Source organism: Dipodomys merriami, unplaced genomic scaffold, assembly GCF_024711535.1.
Source record: "Dipodomys merriami isolate MVZ:Mamm:240054 unplaced genomic scaffold, mDipMer1.0.p SCAF_2, whole genome shotgun sequence".
In the NCBI taxonomy this organism is placed as follows: domain Eukaryota; kingdom Metazoa; phylum Chordata; class Mammalia; order Rodentia; family Heteromyidae; genus Dipodomys; species Dipodomys merriami.
In genome coordinates this window covers 118,892,144-118,912,004 of record NW_027203381.1, presented here as the reverse complement: position 1 = coordinate 118,912,004, position 19,861 = coordinate 118,892,144, and the positions used below count along the sequence as shown (strand labels likewise).

At 47.0% G+C, this 19,861-nt stretch overlaps 1 protein-coding gene across 1 annotated transcript in view; it reads left to right on the top strand.

The window, feature by feature from the left end:
• Positions 1-19,861, top strand: part of Dscam (DS cell adhesion molecule) — a 448,055-nt gene that overhangs the window by 401,752 nt on the left and 26,442 nt on the right. The window contains exons 28-30 of the mRNA XM_070030727.1: positions 9,281-9,311; positions 15,093-15,208; positions 18,868-19,017. Coding sequence (XP_069886828.1) covers positions 9,281-9,311; positions 15,093-15,208; positions 18,868-19,017 — 297 coding nt within the window. The remainder of the gene's footprint in view (positions 1-9,280; positions 9,312-15,092; positions 15,209-18,867; positions 19,018-19,861) is intronic.

Genomic DNA, 19,861 nt, shown 5'->3' with positions numbered 1-19,861 from the left:
TCAGGGGTCCGTGACTCTTCAAATTAACATGAAAAGGCTCTTGCTCACGGTCTGCAGTTAATCACAAGAGTCCAGCAGTGGGTGGGTGAACCATGGGCCATGCGTCTCAGCAGTCAGTCCTCTGCAAACTCACCCTTTCCCGCTCCGATTGCTCGCCCCTTCCTTCACAGCTATTGTTTTATTTTGGTGATTCTACTTATAACTTAGCCACTCAGCCCTGCCTTTCTTTGCCAAGAGCTTTTCCAATTAAAGCTCACTGATCCTTACCAATACAGCCAGTCATCAGGATGGAAGACATGGTGTGTCCTTTATTTTCATTCTGAATAGTTCCGTACAGTGTAGTTGTGGCTTTGTAAAGGTGGTGTCCAGAAAACATCCCAGACCCAGCACTTTATTGTTGGCATGTCTACTTCTAGACGCTTTTGCTTGGAAGTTGGGCTTGATAAAGAAAACAACCCATCACATCTGCCCGCATGGCCTTCATTCCCTGGAATCACTTTGGTTTCTTTGTGCTGGAGAAAGGGTACAACAGACTGAGCACAGTTCCCCTCAGGAAGATGCGCAGTGTACTTGTGAGAGGTGCTGAGAAGCAAAGGTGTCCAGAGAACTGACTGCCCACAGTGCAAAGACACCCACATTCTTGCGTGTCGTACAACCCTAATCATGTCTCTCCAGTGGAGAATCTGAAAGAAGGGCAGCAAAGAACAGCAAAGAATGGAGGCCCAGTTTCCTGCCACTTGCCAATGCCAGGTTGAACATGGACATGCAGTAATAATTTCAATTAGGCAACCACTATGGATTATCAGGTGCCAGATACGGAATATTCTAAAAACCAACAGCAATATTTTCTTACTGGATATGCTTATTATGATCACAAGAGTTTAGCAAAGCCCTAGAAAGTTACAACATTCTTGTGACTGGTCCCTGAATAACAGACAGTGTCTTCTTCCAGCAGCAGTGAGCCAAGTGTTACGGGAGGGGACAGGCATCGCTCTGTTACCTCCATCCAAGGAATGGGGCTGGAGAGGTGAGAGGCCAGGCATCCCAGAAAGAACTCGGCTTTTTAGGCCCATGTTGTCCGTGTGGAAAGATGTTCATCAATGACATAAAATGTTTCTAACTCACACAGGGAGGACACTCACAGCAACAGGTTACCTCTCAATTAAACATCCAGAGTTCATTAAGAGAATCACCCAGTTAAAAGCTGACCCACATAACACACAGGTCTGGTTCCTGTGTTGGAGCAGTTTCTCCCTAGAGAGCGTGGTTTCTCGTAATATTTTCTTTGTCCAAAATAAGGACACCATTTCGAGGAATGGGTTGACATTGCTTGAGTCATGGTGAGATGTTTGCGAGATCAAAAATGGAAATGAGAGAAACTGGCTGACTGATGAATGTTATAGGTCCCCCTAATACATGCTGTCAGACTTCCTAAGGAAGATGAGCTTCTGATAGCTGGCCTTGTTTGCTTGTACTGTATAACGTACTGTTTCTAAGAAAGCTATGTTTTACTGGATAGACAAGCAACCTAGTTAGGTGAGTACAATATAATGTTATTTTACCTAAAAATTAAGAAAGAAAATAGGACTCAAGCTGCTCAGCCAACCTATATTCTTCTTTCTTCCTGAGGACTTCTAATTTTAGAGCGTAGCGACCTCTTAATGCCTGAATTGTCTACAAGTACAATACTTTTTTTTTGAAAAGCTGTAACCTTATCCAGGAGTTCAGAAGTCACATTTTACTTTTAATGATGCCCCGATTTCCCCCCAACTTCTAGACCCTTTGAAGTATAAAGTCACACTGTGAGATTTTTAGAGCTCAAGTCTCAGCAGACTCAACCCTGTAAAACTTTGATTCCAGATCCAGTGCTCCACTCTGGCATTACTAAAAGCTTTCTCCTCTAGGGTTGCAAATCTGTATTGGCACCAATTGGCCTAGACCAACTAATCAATCAACAAGATTAACCTCAAAATTGTCGGACTTCAAATAAGCCATAGATTAAAAAAAAAAAAAAAAAACACGTGTGGTATAAAATGGATCTGTTTCTGTGACCAAAAAATCCTGTCCCCTGAGCACATATGTATTATCTTAACTCTGTTTTCAAATGCATTAATCTACCGAATCGAACCCTTGCCATGGCTGCGAGAGTGAACCTGGACTTGTGGTCTACCTGCGTAATGAGGGTGAGCTGTGAGGAGTCTCCCATTTTGTGAGTTCTACTGTGCCATTTTCTGCCCTGCAAATGAAGCTGTCTATCTCCTCATGGTAAAACCAAAACATAGCTAGAACTTTACTAATCTAAAGCCGGAATACGCATGTAAGAAGCCAACGCTAGACCTAAGTAGATAGAGCAAATAAGTACAAACTCAACACTCACGCACCAAATGCCTCAAAAGACGGAGGACAGCATCAGAGCATACGCCCCAAGAAGTCCCATATGCGCTGACACATGTGTGCACACTGTACTCGTGATCTCAGTAGACGTCAGAATCCGGTACTCTGAGATGCTTGACTTTCTGCTGCTTCTCTCCCTCCCTCTCTTCTTCCCTTCCTCTCCTTCCCTCCCTTTCTTTTCCCCTTCTGTTTCTAATTATTTCCTCCTCTTCTACTTCTTCCTCCTCTCCTCCTCCTCTCCTTCGTCCTCTTCCTCCTTTCTTCTTCCTCTTCCTCCTTGTCCTGTCCCTTCTCCCCTTCCCCCTCTTCCTTCTTCTCTTCCTTCTCCTCTCTCCTCTCCTTCCCCACACCACCCTCTGCCTCAGTCTCCTAATCAAATCACCACAGTTATCAGGTAAACAACCCTGTCTTTGGGTGGGAAATGAGGGAGCACTGGGCTGGAGGTAAGCCAGGGTCAGCCAGGGAAGCAGGGACAGGAGTGGGGACTGGGCTCTCCGGGGCGTTCAGTTTGGCCTTGGTTCTTGCAGCTGTCTCTGTTCACAAGGATCCATGACCAGCTCTGCTGGGGGGGGGGGGGGCGGGAATATATATTCTCCCTCAGAGTTTGCATCCGTTTTTACTTGAGCAAGCCCAAGCCAATGACTGGAAATCTTATTTGGGATCTTGTAAAAACTTAAATGCAGGTTTACAGCCCTTACAAAAATAGCTGCTTTATGAGATCCATTTCTAGTCCACAGAAAAACAGGGCTGTGGAGGGGGAGCCTGCAGATAAAAGCTTCTGATGGATGCAAAGGCAAGAGGAGATCTGCTACCCTAAATGGTTTTCTTTCCTTGTTTTCTTTCTGTGAGTGTGCCAGCAACCGCCTCATCGAGGTTAGCTCCAGTATGTTCCATTTCCCTGGAATGCAACATCAGACATGAACCAGGCTGTGGCTATAAGTGAGAATCTTCTTTGTTAAAGAAACACTTGGGAATACAAACTAGGAGGAAGCGTGGTCTCCAAGAAAGGCTTGTGGGTGAGGTCTAGGAGTACCTGGCCCCCGCATCCTGTGGCCGGTGGCGGTGCCCAGTGGGTAGCCCCCTTCCCTGCACAGGCAGGCTTGGGGGTGGGCAGTGTCCTCAGTGCTCAGGGAGTGGGCTGCTATGCTTCTCCACCTGCAGGTACCTCTCCCAAGACCAGCTTGAGCTGTGTGTTTCCAGAACACTTTATATCCCCTTGCTTTAGTCTCTCAACAATTGGGCAAAGAGGTTGAGTATGAGTTTAGCCTTATTATACCTCTTGGTCACTTGAAAACTAAAGGCTAGACAGGCTCTGTCCTCAGGGAAGTGGTCCAGACTCGCATATCCGTTGGGACAGAAGGAGACCAGGTGCCCAGTCCTCTTCCCGGGAAGCACAGTCCAGGAAGAAATGGGCTGTTCCATTCGTAGGAAGTAAGCTTAACAGATTTAGAAATGGGAAAGGGCAGGGAGAGTTGTAAAGAGGGCAAGAATGATCAGAATGCCTATGAGCACATGGGGAAAGATCATGATGAAATCTGACCACATGTACTGAGCGTCATTTTAAAGAAAGATTTAACCATCACTCATCACATCAATAGCTGCTTTACAACGGTATGATTTCCCACTAAATACTCCATCCATTCATTCTTTTATCTTAACGTTCATTGCCCTTCGTCTTCTGTCTTCCTTCTTTTCATCGCTGAGTTCTTGAAAGCATTGTGAGTCAGCCACATTGGCTCTCGTCCACTCCCAAGTGCTCACGGTCTGCTTTCGCCCCAACACTCAAATGAAGCTGCTCTCCTAGGCACATGACCTTTTACCTCATGATCACCTGACTCACCGTTCAGAGTGCTGGAAACGTGCTTCTCCCACAGCTCTTCCTTCCATGTGTCACTACAGTGCTCATGGCTGGACTCTGGTGGACTTTCTCCATCTGCCCCTCTCCGATCACAGTTGGGTCACAGACCCCAGGACTATAGTAAGCCAGGAGCTTCAAGACAGATGTCTAAATCTCAGTTGATCTGAAATGTATGAGAAGATGTGAGAGGCAACACAAAGGGCTGTGTCTGGCTGGTTTGGGCCTGAAGAACAGGACTGTGGGTAATGTTCTCATGGGAACAGATGGCGGATGGAAAAGATGCCTCTCTGCATCTGCTTTGTCTTGACATGAACCAGAGGAAGCGTTCTTCACACCAGAAAATGTGGACCAGGAATTATAAAAAGCATGGGAGGGAGGGAAGGGGTAGAGATTAAGCAGGAAGGCAAAGAGGGAGTGCGAAAGAGAGAAAGCCAAAGATAGGCACAGAGAAGGAAAGAGATGGAGAGAAGGGGGAGAGGGAGAAAGAGAGAGAGAGAAGGAGGGGTAGAAATAGAGAGAGAGGGGGGAAAGGGAGAGAAAGGGAAGGAGAGAGACAGACAGACACACAGGAAGAGAGAGAGAGAACTCAGAATGCTTGACAAAATTATCAAATCCCTGATAAGTTGAAATAATTTTGTTCCTTCAGATTTAACTGTGCACTGCCTATTGGTGGGAGGAACTGGAGATTTGCTTTTTCAAGCAATGTTGACAAACAACAGTTACACATTTCCAAATGACAGGCAGCAAAACGTTGACACCAATAAATGCTAAGACATTTCACTGAAGAGAAATCCCTCCACTGGAGAGATCAAGAAAGTTTTCGTGGGTTACAGCCCTAAAACACCCCAGAGAGGGAAATAACTTCAGTTTCTGAACACAATTATCCAACATATAATCTCAAGGTCTTTTGAATACTCAGTGGCAAACTGGAGTTAATTAGGTCATACTTTGTGCCTATTTGCTGGACCTTATACATTAGTTTGGGTTATACAGAGGATGGTGGGTAGGCAGCTAGGGACGGGCAGGGCCACCAGGGGTCTGGATGAACCCCGGTTTGTGTTTCCACAGTGCTTCCCATCAAGGAGCATGTGGCTCCCCTAGGGGGAACCCCTGGCGGGCTGAGCCAGGCTCTGAGGCAGCTCACTCCTGAGTGAGGAGGGCAGTGTACTGGGGGAAGGGATCCAAACTCTAAGAGTCTTTGAACGGTTGGAACCAGAAGCCACATCTTAATCAGGATAAGTGTAAAGTTCACTATGCAAATTGTAAAGTACATGATCGTATGATCACTAATGAGCATTTTGCTGGCATTACTATAATAGAAAAAAAATACTAAAAATCACCAATGTCTGTTGTGGGCCTCACAAAGTAGAAGACAAGAAGAAATCATATATCTTTGTAGAAGAGAGTGCCAAGTAAAAACTTACTTAGAAAGCCAGGCACCGGTGGCTTATACCTATAATCCTCAGATCTCAGGATCAGGGTTTGAAGCTGGCCCAGGGAAGAAAAGTCCATGAGACTCTTCTCTCCAATCAACCACCAAAAAGCTGGAAGTAGAGCTGTGGCTCAGGGGCTAAAGGCATAGCACCCAGGCCCTGAATTCAAACCCCAAGACCAGAAACAAAAAAGGATTAGCTAGAAACCATATCCTATGAGAAATGATTGACAACTTTACAGAATTTAATCTGGAAAAAGAGATAGCTGATGCCAAGCAACAAAACAGCCACTCAAGGGGGTCATTTTCATGGTTTGCTGATGGTTCCAGAGGATTCCATCAGGATGGACAAGTAGAGAAAGCATCAGGAATTTCACCACCAGAGGGGAGGGGGAGAGGTGTTTTTTTTTAACAACTGTGAATATATCCTTGGGAAGAGTTTGTGCAGGATCTCTTCTCTACCAGGGTCTGGGTTATACCTAAGATATAAAGAGCAGAGTGGGGGAAAGAGAAAGAGAGAGAGAGAGAGAGAGAGAGAGAGAGAGAGAGAGAGAGAGAGAGAGAGAGAGAGAGAGAGAGAGAGCGCATGAGAACAACAGAGAGTTGGGAGGGAGGGGCCACCAGCTGGGACTGCCGTGGCCCGTGGAGGCCTGGAGACCACGTTGGCTGGGTAACCCGGAACCCTCGAGAACCACCACAGGGCTGACCGCCCACTGGGGCCGGGAGGGAGCCCGGAGCAGGTCGCATCTTCCGGGAGCCGGGAGACACTGGAGGCCTCACAAGGCTGGCGCCATTAGAGTCATGGCAGAAAGCGGCAGGAGGGGGAACAGAGAACAGGAGGTGCCAGCCGGGCAGCCAAGCCTCGTCTGTGCAGGGGAACATGGGGCGGGGAAGGGGAAGAGAGGAAGTCCCCTTGAGAGTCTTGGGGACCAGGGGTGGCCTGGCAAGGCAGGGTTCAAGACCCTTTCACAGAGAAGGCTGAGCAGCTGGAGTTAGGGAGACAGTGCGGTAGATGTAAGCACACGTGAGAGCTGAGTTAGGAAATGGGACCTGTAAGGAGCAAGTCTGGTGACGAGGTGTTGAGGTGTTGGGGGAGCAGGTCAGTCCTGGGGTACACCCCCGTGCACGGCCGCAGCCATGCCACCAGAGTGCCCAGGAGCCCAGTCCAGAACCTGCACCGCCATGTGTCGGCCACAGCGCTCATGCTAGCATCCACCCAAGACTCTGGGAACAGAGTCCCAAGCTTCCCCCGGAAGCTGATTTTAAAGTCTATGCCGCCCTTTGTTCTATGACCCTGGGATCTTAACAAATCCTGTTACAACGAGGACGCTGTCACCTTCTCTTTATATTCTTCCTCATTGAACCACACCCAGAGCCCTCTGCTCTGCCCTGCATCTCCCCAACCGCAAAGGGCTTCACTCAAAGCGCTGCTTACATTCTCACCCAGGTGGCCGCTGTCCTGCCCTTCCCTTCCGTCCCTGTCCTGCCCAGAAGAACACACAGCCCTCCATTCCCCTGGGCCCTGCCGCCTTTCTGCCCTGTGCCCTCCAGACCCGGTCTCTGGTGCTCACAGAGTCCCGCAGTGGCCTCACCCACGTTCCTCTGGCCTCACAGCACATCGCTTGGATTCTCCAGAGGAAATGGTGCGGCCCCAGTGCCTGTCTCCTGTCCAGCCGTGTGAATTCCAGCTTCGAGCTCCCTCCTGCCAACCCCCACCTCTGCCTCCTTCCTCCCCCTCCACTTGGCCCAGGCTCCATCTTTTAGACTACAGCCCATCACACGCCTCCTCTCCTTAGCTCTGTAGTGTCATGGCCATGTGTATCTACCACGACCCTGGAAACCTCTCTGTCTGGGGAAACTGAACCAACACACTGCTCCAGTGACTCTGAGCATTCTGTGTACAACACAGGCCTCCTGCGGGTCCCAAGCCGCTCCGGTCCCACGCGCCACTCGGACAGGGGTCACTCCTGCATTCTCTCTCCAGATGGGCCCACCCGACCCCGCTCTCCTCACCTGCCATCCATTGCTTTATGATCTTGAGGATCATGTGGTTTAACAAAACTGAAACATAGGCAATGGACGTGAACATTCTTGAAACCCACTCTCCTCATCTCTACTGTGGGAACCAGTCCCCAGCGGAGGTGGGCCTGAACGGGTCTGCTCTTGCCTGATGCACTGTGGGGCGCTGTGATTCCGTAGCACGTGGCTCTGGAAGGACCACGGGAGAACAAGGTGGTGACAAAGCCCGGGGGAGGCAGGCCGGGCCAGCTTTGCTCCAGTGTGGCTGAAGCCACTGTCCCTTTTAGACTTTTCCATCTTCCTTAGAGTACCATGCTCACCACCGTGGGTCCTTCCATGGAAGTCATCAATCCCCAGTTTCTGGATTTTCGTTTCTCTCTACATCCACTTCGTAAGTGTTAAATCACCCAGGAAGAGAAGACACTCTTTCTATTTACTTCATCTTTGTGGACAAATATGCAGAAACAGACTGGCACGTTAAATGCTATTTGTCTTCCTTTGTGTCTCCTGTGGGTGAAGTAGCTGAGATTTGTTCCGTCTTCTACTCTGAACCCATCTGTGACAAAACTGGACCTCACGTTGAGGGTACCAGTGTGTCCTGGTGTGGCCGACTTGAAGCATGGAGCTTCAGGCCATCGAGTGCCAGCCTGTCTGGTGATTTATCCTGAGTCCACATTCCCACCCCCCATTGAGATTGATTGCATTAAACACCAACCCCCAGAGAACAAAGTGAAAACTCTCCAACATATGTGTTTCTCAAATAAAGCCACTCACACAGTTAGCTGAAACTATTTCCAGAAAGTTCTCTTCATTAAACAGGATACATAACATCAAGTCATTCAGAGAGCAAATGGAAGAAACAGAAATAAGGCTTTTGTGTCCTAAGAAAGGAAACCTTCACTTCTGCTAGGATAAAATGTATAAACAGAACACATATTTTAAGGAGAAAAAGAATTTTTACAAATCCTACTGCCAAATATGTAGGTTTTTTCCCTCTATGAAAATTTTACATGATGTTTCTTGTATAATAAGGGTAGCAGAATCTTAGTAAACAATGTCATGCAAAGGAAAAAATATTAATTTTTGTGTAATTTTCTAAAGAGAGCAGTGTGCCATTCGCAGAATTATTTGACCACTCACGTAATGCAGAACTGTTCCAGTGATTGCCAGGGAAGAATAAACCCTGGCATCCCAAGCTTCTTGACTTTGCTACTTTGGCCATCTTTGGTGGGGTCATATAGCACACATGACTTCCTTTCAAAGTGTAAGTTTTCTGACTGCAAAAAATAAAATAGAGTGTTCTAGAAGAGACAAATGAATAGGTTGTCGTAAAAACATTAATAGATGTCTGAGATTTTATGGCCACCAGATAATTATAGTATCATTCCTGCAATAAATAAATGACAAGAAAAGAATCCCATATAGAAGAAATAAGGAATCCATAAAACTGTAGGTCATTAGTAGCGATCTGAGTATATAATTACATTCGCAAATGGCTGCAGAACGTTTGTCATAAATGCCAATGTGAATGTTAATGAGTTATTTACCTTGTACTAATTCTTTCTTTCTTTTTCCAGATGCAAAGAGTTTGGCTGAAATGCTCATGAGGTAAGAGCCTAAAATTCCAGATCAGTTTAAAAGGATGTTTCCATTTGCCTTGTTGACTTTTTTAATAGGTCACATTTTCACTTCGACACTATAATTTGCATTTGCATCCCAAAATATCTAGACAAAGTCTTGCTGGATACGTAGACACAGAGTAACCTCCTCCCACACCTGCCATCAGGGGCTGTGCTGTTGAGTGGACACAGCCACTAGCATGCTCCCAATAAAACACAGACCCAAGTTTGCATCCTGGGGCCCTTCCGCCAGGCCTCCACCCACACTTGCGACCTTTGTGGCCAAGCCTTCTTTCTGACCAATTGAGCCAGAGTCAAGCCAAACCACCAAAGGAAGTGTGCTGTGGGCCGTGTGCTGAGCTCTTCCCAGGCAACGGCCCATCCAGGAGAGAGTCTGGTGTTCTCGGCACCCATCACTTGCACATGCACTCGCTCCTCTGGCATGGCCTCCCCGCTCTGTCCGGAAGCTGTGTCCCTCGCCAGTCCGGGAGCTCCCAGCACTGCAGTGGCTCCACTGCAGTGGAGTGCACAGGACGACTGAACACACAGCACGGTGTTCACAGCAGCAGAAGACACAGCGCTCTGAAGCATCCACAGGCTGGCAGCGGGCAATGCTGTGGAGAGAGGAGCCCGTTCCCGCCACGTTGCTCGGCTCCATTTCCCGCGCAGCCCCACCCCCGCCACACACCAACAGTGGTCTTATGCTTTCCAGCCTCCTAACTCCATGTAACAACCAGAGCCTTCTGATACTCAGCATTCATACGTGAGAAATTAGTGGCCTGGTGTCTCTCCCTGATACTTGAAGGTTAATTCTTTTATAATGTGATCAAATCAAAGGTGAAAAGGGGGGAAAAAACCTGTCAACTTGGGGTTGCTGTGTTAGGGTGACGCATAGGAGAAGAAGAGAGATGAGGGAGCAGAGGGGAGGGTGGTCTTTCTACTCCTCACAGCAGCGGGCCTTCATATCCTCAGAGAAAACCAGCATTTATTCTTCATAAGGAGCCTCCTGTCCCCAGTGTTTGGGGGACAGAGGCCAAGAGGGGGAACGTCTCTGATGCCCAGATTCTGTATCCCACAGATGTCTTTGGACACATGGTGTTTTCAAACAGTGTGAGTCCTAGGTAGAAGAATGACATGGAGGAATCCAGGATAACGGAAGCGATGGGCAGGAATGGTTAGCAGAGCGCCGATGCCATTTCCCCATGAGCAGGGAAACAGAGGCAGCGCACCAGCCTGTCTGTCACAGGGTGGGTTTGGGAAGAGGTGTTGACAGGTACAAAGACACCTGTGCGTAGGTCATGCTGCTGCGCTGGGGATTCATTCTCAGCATCCAATGATGGTAGGTAGAGCTAGAGCCCACAGGTAAGGCAAGTCCCAGGAAGATGTGTCTCAGGACGGGGATTTAATCATGGGAGGCCAGACTTCCAGGAGAGAGTACAAAAAGCTGCGTGAAATACCACACAGCCACGCTCTTCTGGAAGTCCATACTTATTTGCTGAGCAGGAGGATACAGATGTGTGGGCCCATTATGTCCTACCCAGGCATACCTGCCCTTGCAGGTCTGAGAAATGAGAGAGAGGGAAGGAGAAAAGGAGAGAGAAATGGAGAGAGGGAGTAAGAGAAGGGACATGGAGAGGAGGTAGGAAAGAGAGAGGGGAAGAGAGAGAAAGGCTCATAGAATTTGTACACATTTTCTTTTCTTTCTCTTTCATTTTCGTTCCAGTACTAGGGCTTGAACTCAGCTAAGCTACTGCTTTGTCACTCAAGGCTGGTGCTCTTCCACTTGAGCTGCACCTCCACTTCCAGCTTTTTGCTGGTTAATTTCAGATAAGACTCTCCTTGATCCTCAGGCCTCAGCCTCCTGAGTAGCTAGGATTGTTAAGTGTGACTCACCGGTGCCTGGCAAGGACCAATGTTCTTAACAGAACAAACGTCACAGTACAGGCTTTAAAACAAGAAACTGAGCTTTGAACTGATTTGCTTTGCTGTCTCCTCTTGAATGTGGAGCCCCAGTCTGTGGGCGAAGGCTGCTGGGGTGGTGGATGGTGTCCCTTTAGATGCCATGTGACCACAGTTCCTCTCAGCTGTCCCAGTCTGGCCCCCAGCAGGGCTCTGTACACCTCCCAGCAACCAGAGAGCACCTACAGGCCACCCTCCCTACCTTTACTCCCAGTCCCCCTTATCCCAGCTCCCTTGCTCTTTGCCTGGCTGCCTCCTCCACCCATCCCTCAACCCAGGCCAGAGGCTGTGAAACCATGATTCCCTGGCATGTTTGACATTGGTTCACTGAAGATGACTTGCTTTTTCGCTTCTCCTGATGCCCTAGGGTACATCCCTCACCCTTCTCACAGCCCTGGAGCAAAGCACTACCAAGCATCCTCTTCGTTCATAAGGTGTAAATCCTGTGTGGTAAGAGCACTTGCTGAGAAGAGCAGGAATTAATGCTGGTCTCCCGGATGGATGGTTGCCATGGTGAAATTCAGAACACTAACACTAATCATCATTACCATTTCAGATCACCCATGTGGTTCTCCTCCAACTGGCAAACATGACTGGAAGGGCTTCTCAGATAGGTAGATTTCTGCAGTGATTATAATCGTCAAGGGTTTGACCGTTTACCAACCAGGCAACCCAAGACCAGGTCAATTTACAGCAGATCAGATTTTGAATGTGTCCTGGCCAGGATGGGTCAGTCATATCCGTCAGTGAGGAGAAGACACTGGCCTGTGTGAGCTGATCTTGGCTGCTGTCTTCTCTGGACAGCTGAGGACCAGGCAGGCTGGGGCCAGGAGAACACGAAGCCAGCCACCAGCATCTGCTCCTGACTGCATGCAGCCAACAGCCAGTTTGCTGATCTTGGGGGAGAACATCCCACTTACCTCATTTAATTAAAAAACAAAATTATTTCTGGCTTTACCATTTTGCAATCTAGGTGAAAATAGCATTTGTTTTCCAATTGCGCCCAAGAAGGATTTGCCTATTTCAGTGGGATTATCAGCCCTTTGACTAATGGTAATGAAAGCAAATCACTTGGACTGAGCTGAGAAATACTGCACCCCGCAAACCACCCTCGGCTTTCCCCATCGGCACTGTCTTACCAAACAGCCAGATGGCAAATGGATGGCCAAAGACCGCATTTCAATAATAACTAGTACTTTGAGCAAGGCCCTAGGTTGTTAAAAAGAGGCACAAGGAAAACATTCAGCAGCATCTTTGAGCTTGCAAATGAAGTTTCTTCAAATAATTGTTTCGAAGGCTTGTTGCTTTATAATGACCAGTTATTATACTCTTGATGATCAGCCATCGTGTAACAATAAAAGACCAACTATGGTAGCAAATGTTAATATAAGATGTGGTTTCATTAGAAACAGCTTAGTTGAAACCCAACATTTTAGAATGGGAAGGATATTATTAACCCGAAGTACAGCCTTTGGGGATGTGCCACACTGCTCATGTTGTGACCCCAAAATAGCATGATTTACTTAATAAATATTTATGAGGCATCTCATTGGGCCACCTACTATCCTAGCTTCTATCTAGCTATCTTATCTAGAGACACGGGGACCAGGGCAGAGACATATAAACACCCCTTGTGGAGTGTATATTCCCAGTGGGAGAAACAGATAATGAATGAGATAAACTAATTAAATATATGAAATTGACTCAATTAAATATATACTGGAGAGTAATAAGTGCCAAGGAGACAAAATGAATGGGCAAGACCCTAGAGACTTCTTGTGTCAGCCTGGCTAGTCCATGCCAACAATGGCAGCTAAGCCAAGTTCCAAGAAGGAAAGAATGAGCCACTGGGATGTTGGTGCATGGAGTGGAGCATATTCTGTGTGAAAGGAGATAGAAGGAGTTGGCACCTGACTGTCAAGGTTTATTGAATTAATGTCTTGCCTTCCCATTGGTGGGTCCTGGTGACTGTCTTTGGAGGTGAAGGGATTTGCCTCTCTCCTTGATTGTCCTTATTCATGAGGCATAACCATATGTGGCTTTGTGCTGGTAACAGCAATTGCAGTGGTTATTTAGCTTGCTTCCTGTGTCAGTCTGACAACAGATCCCGTATTGTTGTTTAAGTATAGCCTTCTCTTGGTGCTCATACTTGTTTAATAGAACAGCAGCAGAGAGCTCATAACTATTCATGATAAGCAGAAGGAACTAGCTCACACTTCTATTTTTGGTACAAGGACAAGCTCAAGTCCCTAGTGGAGTCTCTAAACAGATCTTTCAGATATTCACAGAGGAGTAGTTCCCCGTATGTTTTTTTTTTTTGTAGAAATATAGCTTGTCTAAGTATGACATGAATGCAGCACCCCAAGGAACCAAAATGCTCATTTTCCATAAAAATTTGAATCTCAGCTTCTTCTTCTCTTTTCTTCTTTTCTCTTTAACCACAAGTGAACTGAGAAGGTAGTTACAAAAGTAATTTGAAGTAGTATAGAGACCATGTGAAAAATGAGGCCAAATGAGTAATTAGCATGATCAAGGGTACATAACCCAATTACTCTGTAGAGGGGAAAAAATCTGGTTCAAGAGCAAGTCCTCAGAGAAAAGTTGCTCCTTTCCGGTGTTGGGCTGTTCATGGGATGTTTCGTTTAGACTCATACAAAGAAAAGGGCATTGTAAGACACTCAGAACACTAGCCTGAACGTTAGCTAGCATGAACTCCATGGGAGCTACTGGGTAAATTTGACCTTCAGGGCAAAGTCCAATCAGCTGCTTGGTTTTGGAGTAGAGACTGCGGGATCTGTGGAGGGATTCTGGGGCTCTGGGTAAAGTGCTTACTTTGTTCTTATTCTCTATTGGAGTACTGGGTACACTGCTAAACCACAACAGGGTGAAAGAGGCTCCGGAAGTCAGTCATTCCCAAGACAGATTTTGACCATGTTTGAGACACAGTTGTGCATTCTGGTTGATTGACCCATCCCAGTGGCTGCTGCTTCTTAGAGGCTGCTTCAGTAAACAGTGTTTTAACATCCCATCAATTCTCATCGTTTTGTGAAGCCAGAGCAGCCATTCTCAAGTGTGGATTAACTAATGAAGGCCTTTATTGGCTTTTTGCTAGATTTCTGCACATCAGTGAGGCTGGTGGTTACTTGGGCTGTAACCAAACGTGATAATCCCATCCTGTGCCATTTTACCACTTACTTGTAATCACTTTCACAGAACTCGTTCTCAAAGCAATTTTCTGGTACACAAATTTTGAGATAAAATTATTACAGCAAGTGCTTTTTCCCCCTTTCGTTCCAAACTGCATTGTTGGTTAGGGAAACAAAACTAATGTCAAGAAGCTAACAAGGTTTGTGATTTGCTACTAAACCAGACACACAAGAAATCAGTGATTAAAACCAACAGCCAATGAGCAATTGGTTCACACATTTCTTCCCTCACCACCTCAGAGCATCTCGTATCTGACGAAAGAAAATGTGGCTTTTAAAATAGATTCTTCTTTCTTTCCTTTAGCAAATGAAATGAAAAATTGCTAAAGGTTTCCACTGATGGATTTTGAACCAATCCATTGGAAATTTATGTTTGTGAATCTCTTTTGACTGATGGAATTGATTATTAAAAAAAATAAGACAATAAAAATGATCACTTGACCAAAAGAGGAAAATGTCATGTTACAGATTTTCTTTCTTCTCCCTCCCGACAAGCCATTTGTATAACTGAATGATAAACCATGTTGGTGTTTCAGGCACATATTTTTGACATAATATAACACTGAACTAGATTGGTTAATACATTGTTCTTATTTTATTCCCAGTAAGAATACTCGAACTTCGGACACCTTAAGCAAGCAACAACAAACTCTGAGAATGCACATCGACATACCCCGGGCTCAGCTATTGATTGAAGAGAGGGACACAATGGAGACTATAGGTAAATGTCCTGCTTGTACATCACACATTGGCCTGTGTGGGCACAATCACAAACATGCTTTGTCAGCCAAACCCCCAAAGCATGGGAAATATGAGGTAGGAGAACACCTTGAATGTTCCATGAATACAAAAGTCAAGGAGAATATTAAGTACCAGCAGAGAGGCAGGGAACACGAACTTCCCTAACACCGCAGTGATTGCCTGTGATGAGAGTTCCCAGCTCTGATCTGCTCTGAGTCCTTTCTGGGAAAGTGATTTATGCTGCATCAAAGACCAGACAGCCATAATGAAATAAACCCAGAAGGCTATCACAACAAAGCCCAGTCTTGGAAATCCAGTCCACACACTTCTACTAAACCCTGATAAGGGCAACTTCCACTAAGTTTTCTCATTAAACAAAGGCCTCACACAGGGTACCTGTTCCCTCCCCGCTTCTCAGCATCCCATAATCTCCTAGGCTAGGGAAGGACTATAGCCACTCCCCCCCCCCCGCCCCGCATTTCTCCTTTCTATAACAGCAATGGAAGAGATGCTGTGGCTCATCCACTGTAATCCAGATGGCTTGTCTCTAGCCTCTCTCTACCCTGTAACAACCAGAGGGTGGCTAACATTTATCAAGAGATCTCTAAGTGACACACTGGCTTTTGTGCATGATTTTGTTTTCACTTCATGCCAGCTTATGGGAAAGGTACTACTTTTGCAACTGAGATGCAGAGTTCCTGTAGCTACCAGGAACAGAACCCGGTGTCCCTAGCTGGACACCTGCTTCACCGCCCTGCCCTCCTCCTCCAGGCTGTGGCCACCTGCTTCTACACCAGCAGCTGTTTCACCTCAGGAACCCTCGCATTCCAGGACCTAGAGAAAGGATTCTGAGGCAGGCTCTGCAGCTGCCTCTTTTCACCAGGTTTTGGAAGGGGATTGCTGTCACTGGGTGCCAGGACAACCCTTTCCTGTGGTCTGGGCACCATGGCTTGGCCCCTAGCTCATTCCCTGAATCCCTCCAAGCAGGAAGCTCATGAAGGAAGCCAGATGGGCAGAGAGTCTCCGGCATCGCCTTCACCCCTCCTGTCCCACCAGCCAGGGGAGATATTTCGTCCTCATGGCTCCAAGGTTCTGGAAGGCCTAAGGTTCTAAGGCATCCTTCTTTGGATATCCATCTAGCCCAGGCATGGAAAGATTAATAAAGACCAGCATTACAGCCTTCATGAGATAAAATGATGTCTGTTAAATCCTGATTTCTTATATTGTATAGGGTGGGTGCTGGGCCAAAGTACAGGAAGTATTAGGCATCTATTTTGTTCACCATTCACTTTCTTGTTTCCTTTTCCATTTAATTCAACAGACTGAATATGAAACCAAATTTTCTCTTGAAACAAGTAAAAATGTAATACCAGGTACTTTGATCAGCATGTTATAAGCATTTAATGTAACCCTCTAGTCCACATCATTGAAGACATTGCTTTTATATCAGCAGTATAATAGGGTAGGTTAGCGCATCAAAGTCCCTATGGTTGCATAACATGGTTATGATATTGAATATGTGTTTCTGACTAGGCCCACTGGTAACTTCTACATACGGTGGCTACCGCAGAGAGCTGATGGGTTCTCTACATGATACGCAGCCTCCCAGAGCTAGTCATTGCTGGCTTAACACCAAAGAGAGTCTGCCAGTCTGCCTGGACCCATGACTTCTAGCCCAAGATCCCTCCCAGTCTGCTTATCTGTGACCAAGATTTGCCTCTTCATAATTCCAAACAGTGGGTTGATAGTTTCTTCTAACCACTGAGGAAGTGGAGCTGTATACAGTCCCAGTATACAGCTCTGGGATCTGACTTTAAAAATCCAAATATTAGGCTGCCGTTCAGTTCCAGCCAGAGTTAGTAGTTAAGCTCCTGATGGTAAGCACCTCAAGTTCCCCAGCCCCGTCCATCATCAACTGCCCCTCAGAACCCCAAAGATTCCTTATGACTAATGGAAAATGGATGTAGATGCAAGACTTCTGGTGCCAGCTCCGATGGGGAGACATGGTCTCTGAAAAAGGCCACCCTCGACCAGGGATCGAGTGACAGCTGCAGTGCCAGACCTCCAAGCCCAGCTTTGGCGCCCACCTCGGTACCAACCTGCACACTGCAGCCCACTGGGATGCTAGCAGACAGCTTGGCAGCCTCTCCTGGGGTCCTGTGCCAAGAAATTTGATTCTAACTTCAAGAGGCTTTCCTTCCCTGCCAGATCTGATTAATTGGATTTGGTAAGGTTCGCTCTGTCCAGAGCCTTTTTTGGGCACAGAAGCCTTGCCGTGTTGTTTACGACGTTTATATCACCGCGCCGGTGTCAGGCCTGCATCCTGGGGCCCTGCTGACTGATAAACGCATGCAAGCATTATCCAGGGCTGCGATCCTGGAAAATTCAGGGGGGCGGGGGGGAAACACATCTCCTAACCAAAGTTGCTTTGGGAGTACAAAAGCTCTTAAGAACGTGTGAAACATATCCCAGAAGAGAACTGCAAATCCAGAGACAGCCAAATCACAGCTCGCAGCCCAGCAGCTGTTCCTGTAGGGTCCTGAGATGTGTAGAATCCTCCCCACCCCAGGCTCCTACCGCCCTAGCCTTCTAGAGCCCACGCCCTTAGGACTCTGGAAGTCTGACAAGTGAGTCATGTTGGAAGAAGTCAATTAAAGCATGCACTTGAGAAATGAAAGCTCAGAAGAAGTGGGAAGAGAAAGGAACACACTCAATCCTTAGTAGAGAAGTAGGTAAGGACTGAAGACCAGCCTTTCCATTTTGCCCTCCACACATCTGCAAGTTCAGCCAGGGGCAGCCCCAGGGGTCAGTGCTGACAAGTGTGCTCCCGGCTCCAAATCTAGCCCTCTAGTAATCAAAGGGACTCTTTCTCGATGGCAGCCTAGCCGCTGGGGGTGCAGGGACTGCTGACATTGCTGATCATGTCTCCAGAGAGCTTCTGACGAGCATAAAAAACCCAAAGCTGTGTTAAAATGTCCATTTAGGAGCAAAGGGGTAGCACGCTAGTCTTGAGCCAAAGGAGCTCAAAGACAGCACCCAAGCCTTGAGTTCAAACCCCACAACCAACAGCAACAGCAGCAGCAACAAAAAAAACCTCCATCTGCAAAATAACTAGCAAAAAGCCAGATTAGAGGCATGGCTCCAGTGGGAGACCACCAACCCTGAAAGCTAGCCAGGCAAGGGTGAGCTCCTGAGTTCAGGAAAGAAACTGGGCCCAAAGAGAAGAACTGAGCCTTCTCTGCAAGTGAAGATTCAAAGTTGACTCCGAGTGCGAGCTGCCATTTTTAACACTGTGGAGCCGTTCTCCTAGGGGGAGGAGTCCTGTCACCTTCTTTGCTGTGGATGAGGTTGTGGTCTTTGTGGTTAACAGTAATGAAGATGCTCATGGAGAATAAAGGCCAGGGAGTGATGTAACAGGGTAGCCCTCCATGTTCACGCGTGGATGTGGAGCCAGGTAGCTTGAGGAGAGCGGTGGGGTTGAGAGAGTGTTGGGAAGGGCGGTGCTCATCAAGAATCCCTGTACACATAACTGATGTACTGAATTGAACCCCCTTTGGACAACCATGGAAGGATCATTTCCTAAGAACTTGGAAGAGGGTTGTAAAATGCCTGGCGTGCTGTGTTCTCACTTTCCCACAGATGACCGCTCCACCGTCTTGCTGACCGATGCCGACTTTGGAGAAGCCGCGAAACAGAAGTCCTTGACGGTGACCCACACGGTCCACTACCAGTCAGTGTCGCAGGCCACCGGGCCCCTGGTGGATGTGTCGGATGCTCGGCCGGGCACGAGTGAGTGTTTTCACTGCTGTAAACATTACCGTTCCGTCCCTGGCAACTGCCAGCTGGGGGAGGCGCAGGGGCCCTAAAATCCCACACTTAAGAAGCAAACAGATCTAACGGCTTCTTTAAACCTTTCCTTGGTGTATTGAGTTTTTATTGTTTCATCTAAGTGATTATTAGAATGACACCAATTGAAGCCCGTAAGTCTTGATATTGGCTCATTGTGGAAAATGCTAGAAATTTCAGGTAGACATTTTTTTTTGGGGGGGGATGTCAGTCATGGGACCTGAACTCTGGGCCTGAGCACTGTCCCTCAGCTCTTCAGCTCAAGGCAAGCACTCTACCACTTGAGCGACAGCACCACTTACAGCTTTTTCTGCTTATGTGGTGCTGAGGAATTGAACCCAGGGCCTCATGCATGTAAGACAAGCACTCTACCACTGAGCCACCTTCCCAGCCCCTCAGGTAGACTTTTTTCTTTTAATTTAAACTACCCTATGCTACCCTACTCCAGTACTGGGCATAAAGATGATATAATTTTCCTTGTAGGTAGGCAGGCACCTACTCAGAAAGCAATCATAGTCTTTCAGAAGGGGAAAGAGTCAGAGAAGTCAGGCAGACAACCCAGCCCAGAGGAAAGTTATAGTCCTGGTCAAAACGGAGATTATGTTGGTCTCCGCTATTTATGTTTGCTTCCATAATGTATGGAAATTAATTACTGCAGTGAAGTTAACCCCTGTAATATGTATCTAGAGTTTACTAATTAGATAATCTTGTTTCTTCATAATTGAAATTGTTCCTCAATCATCTTAAAGACTAAGAAATTGATGTCCCAATTATTATCGTTTTGGAA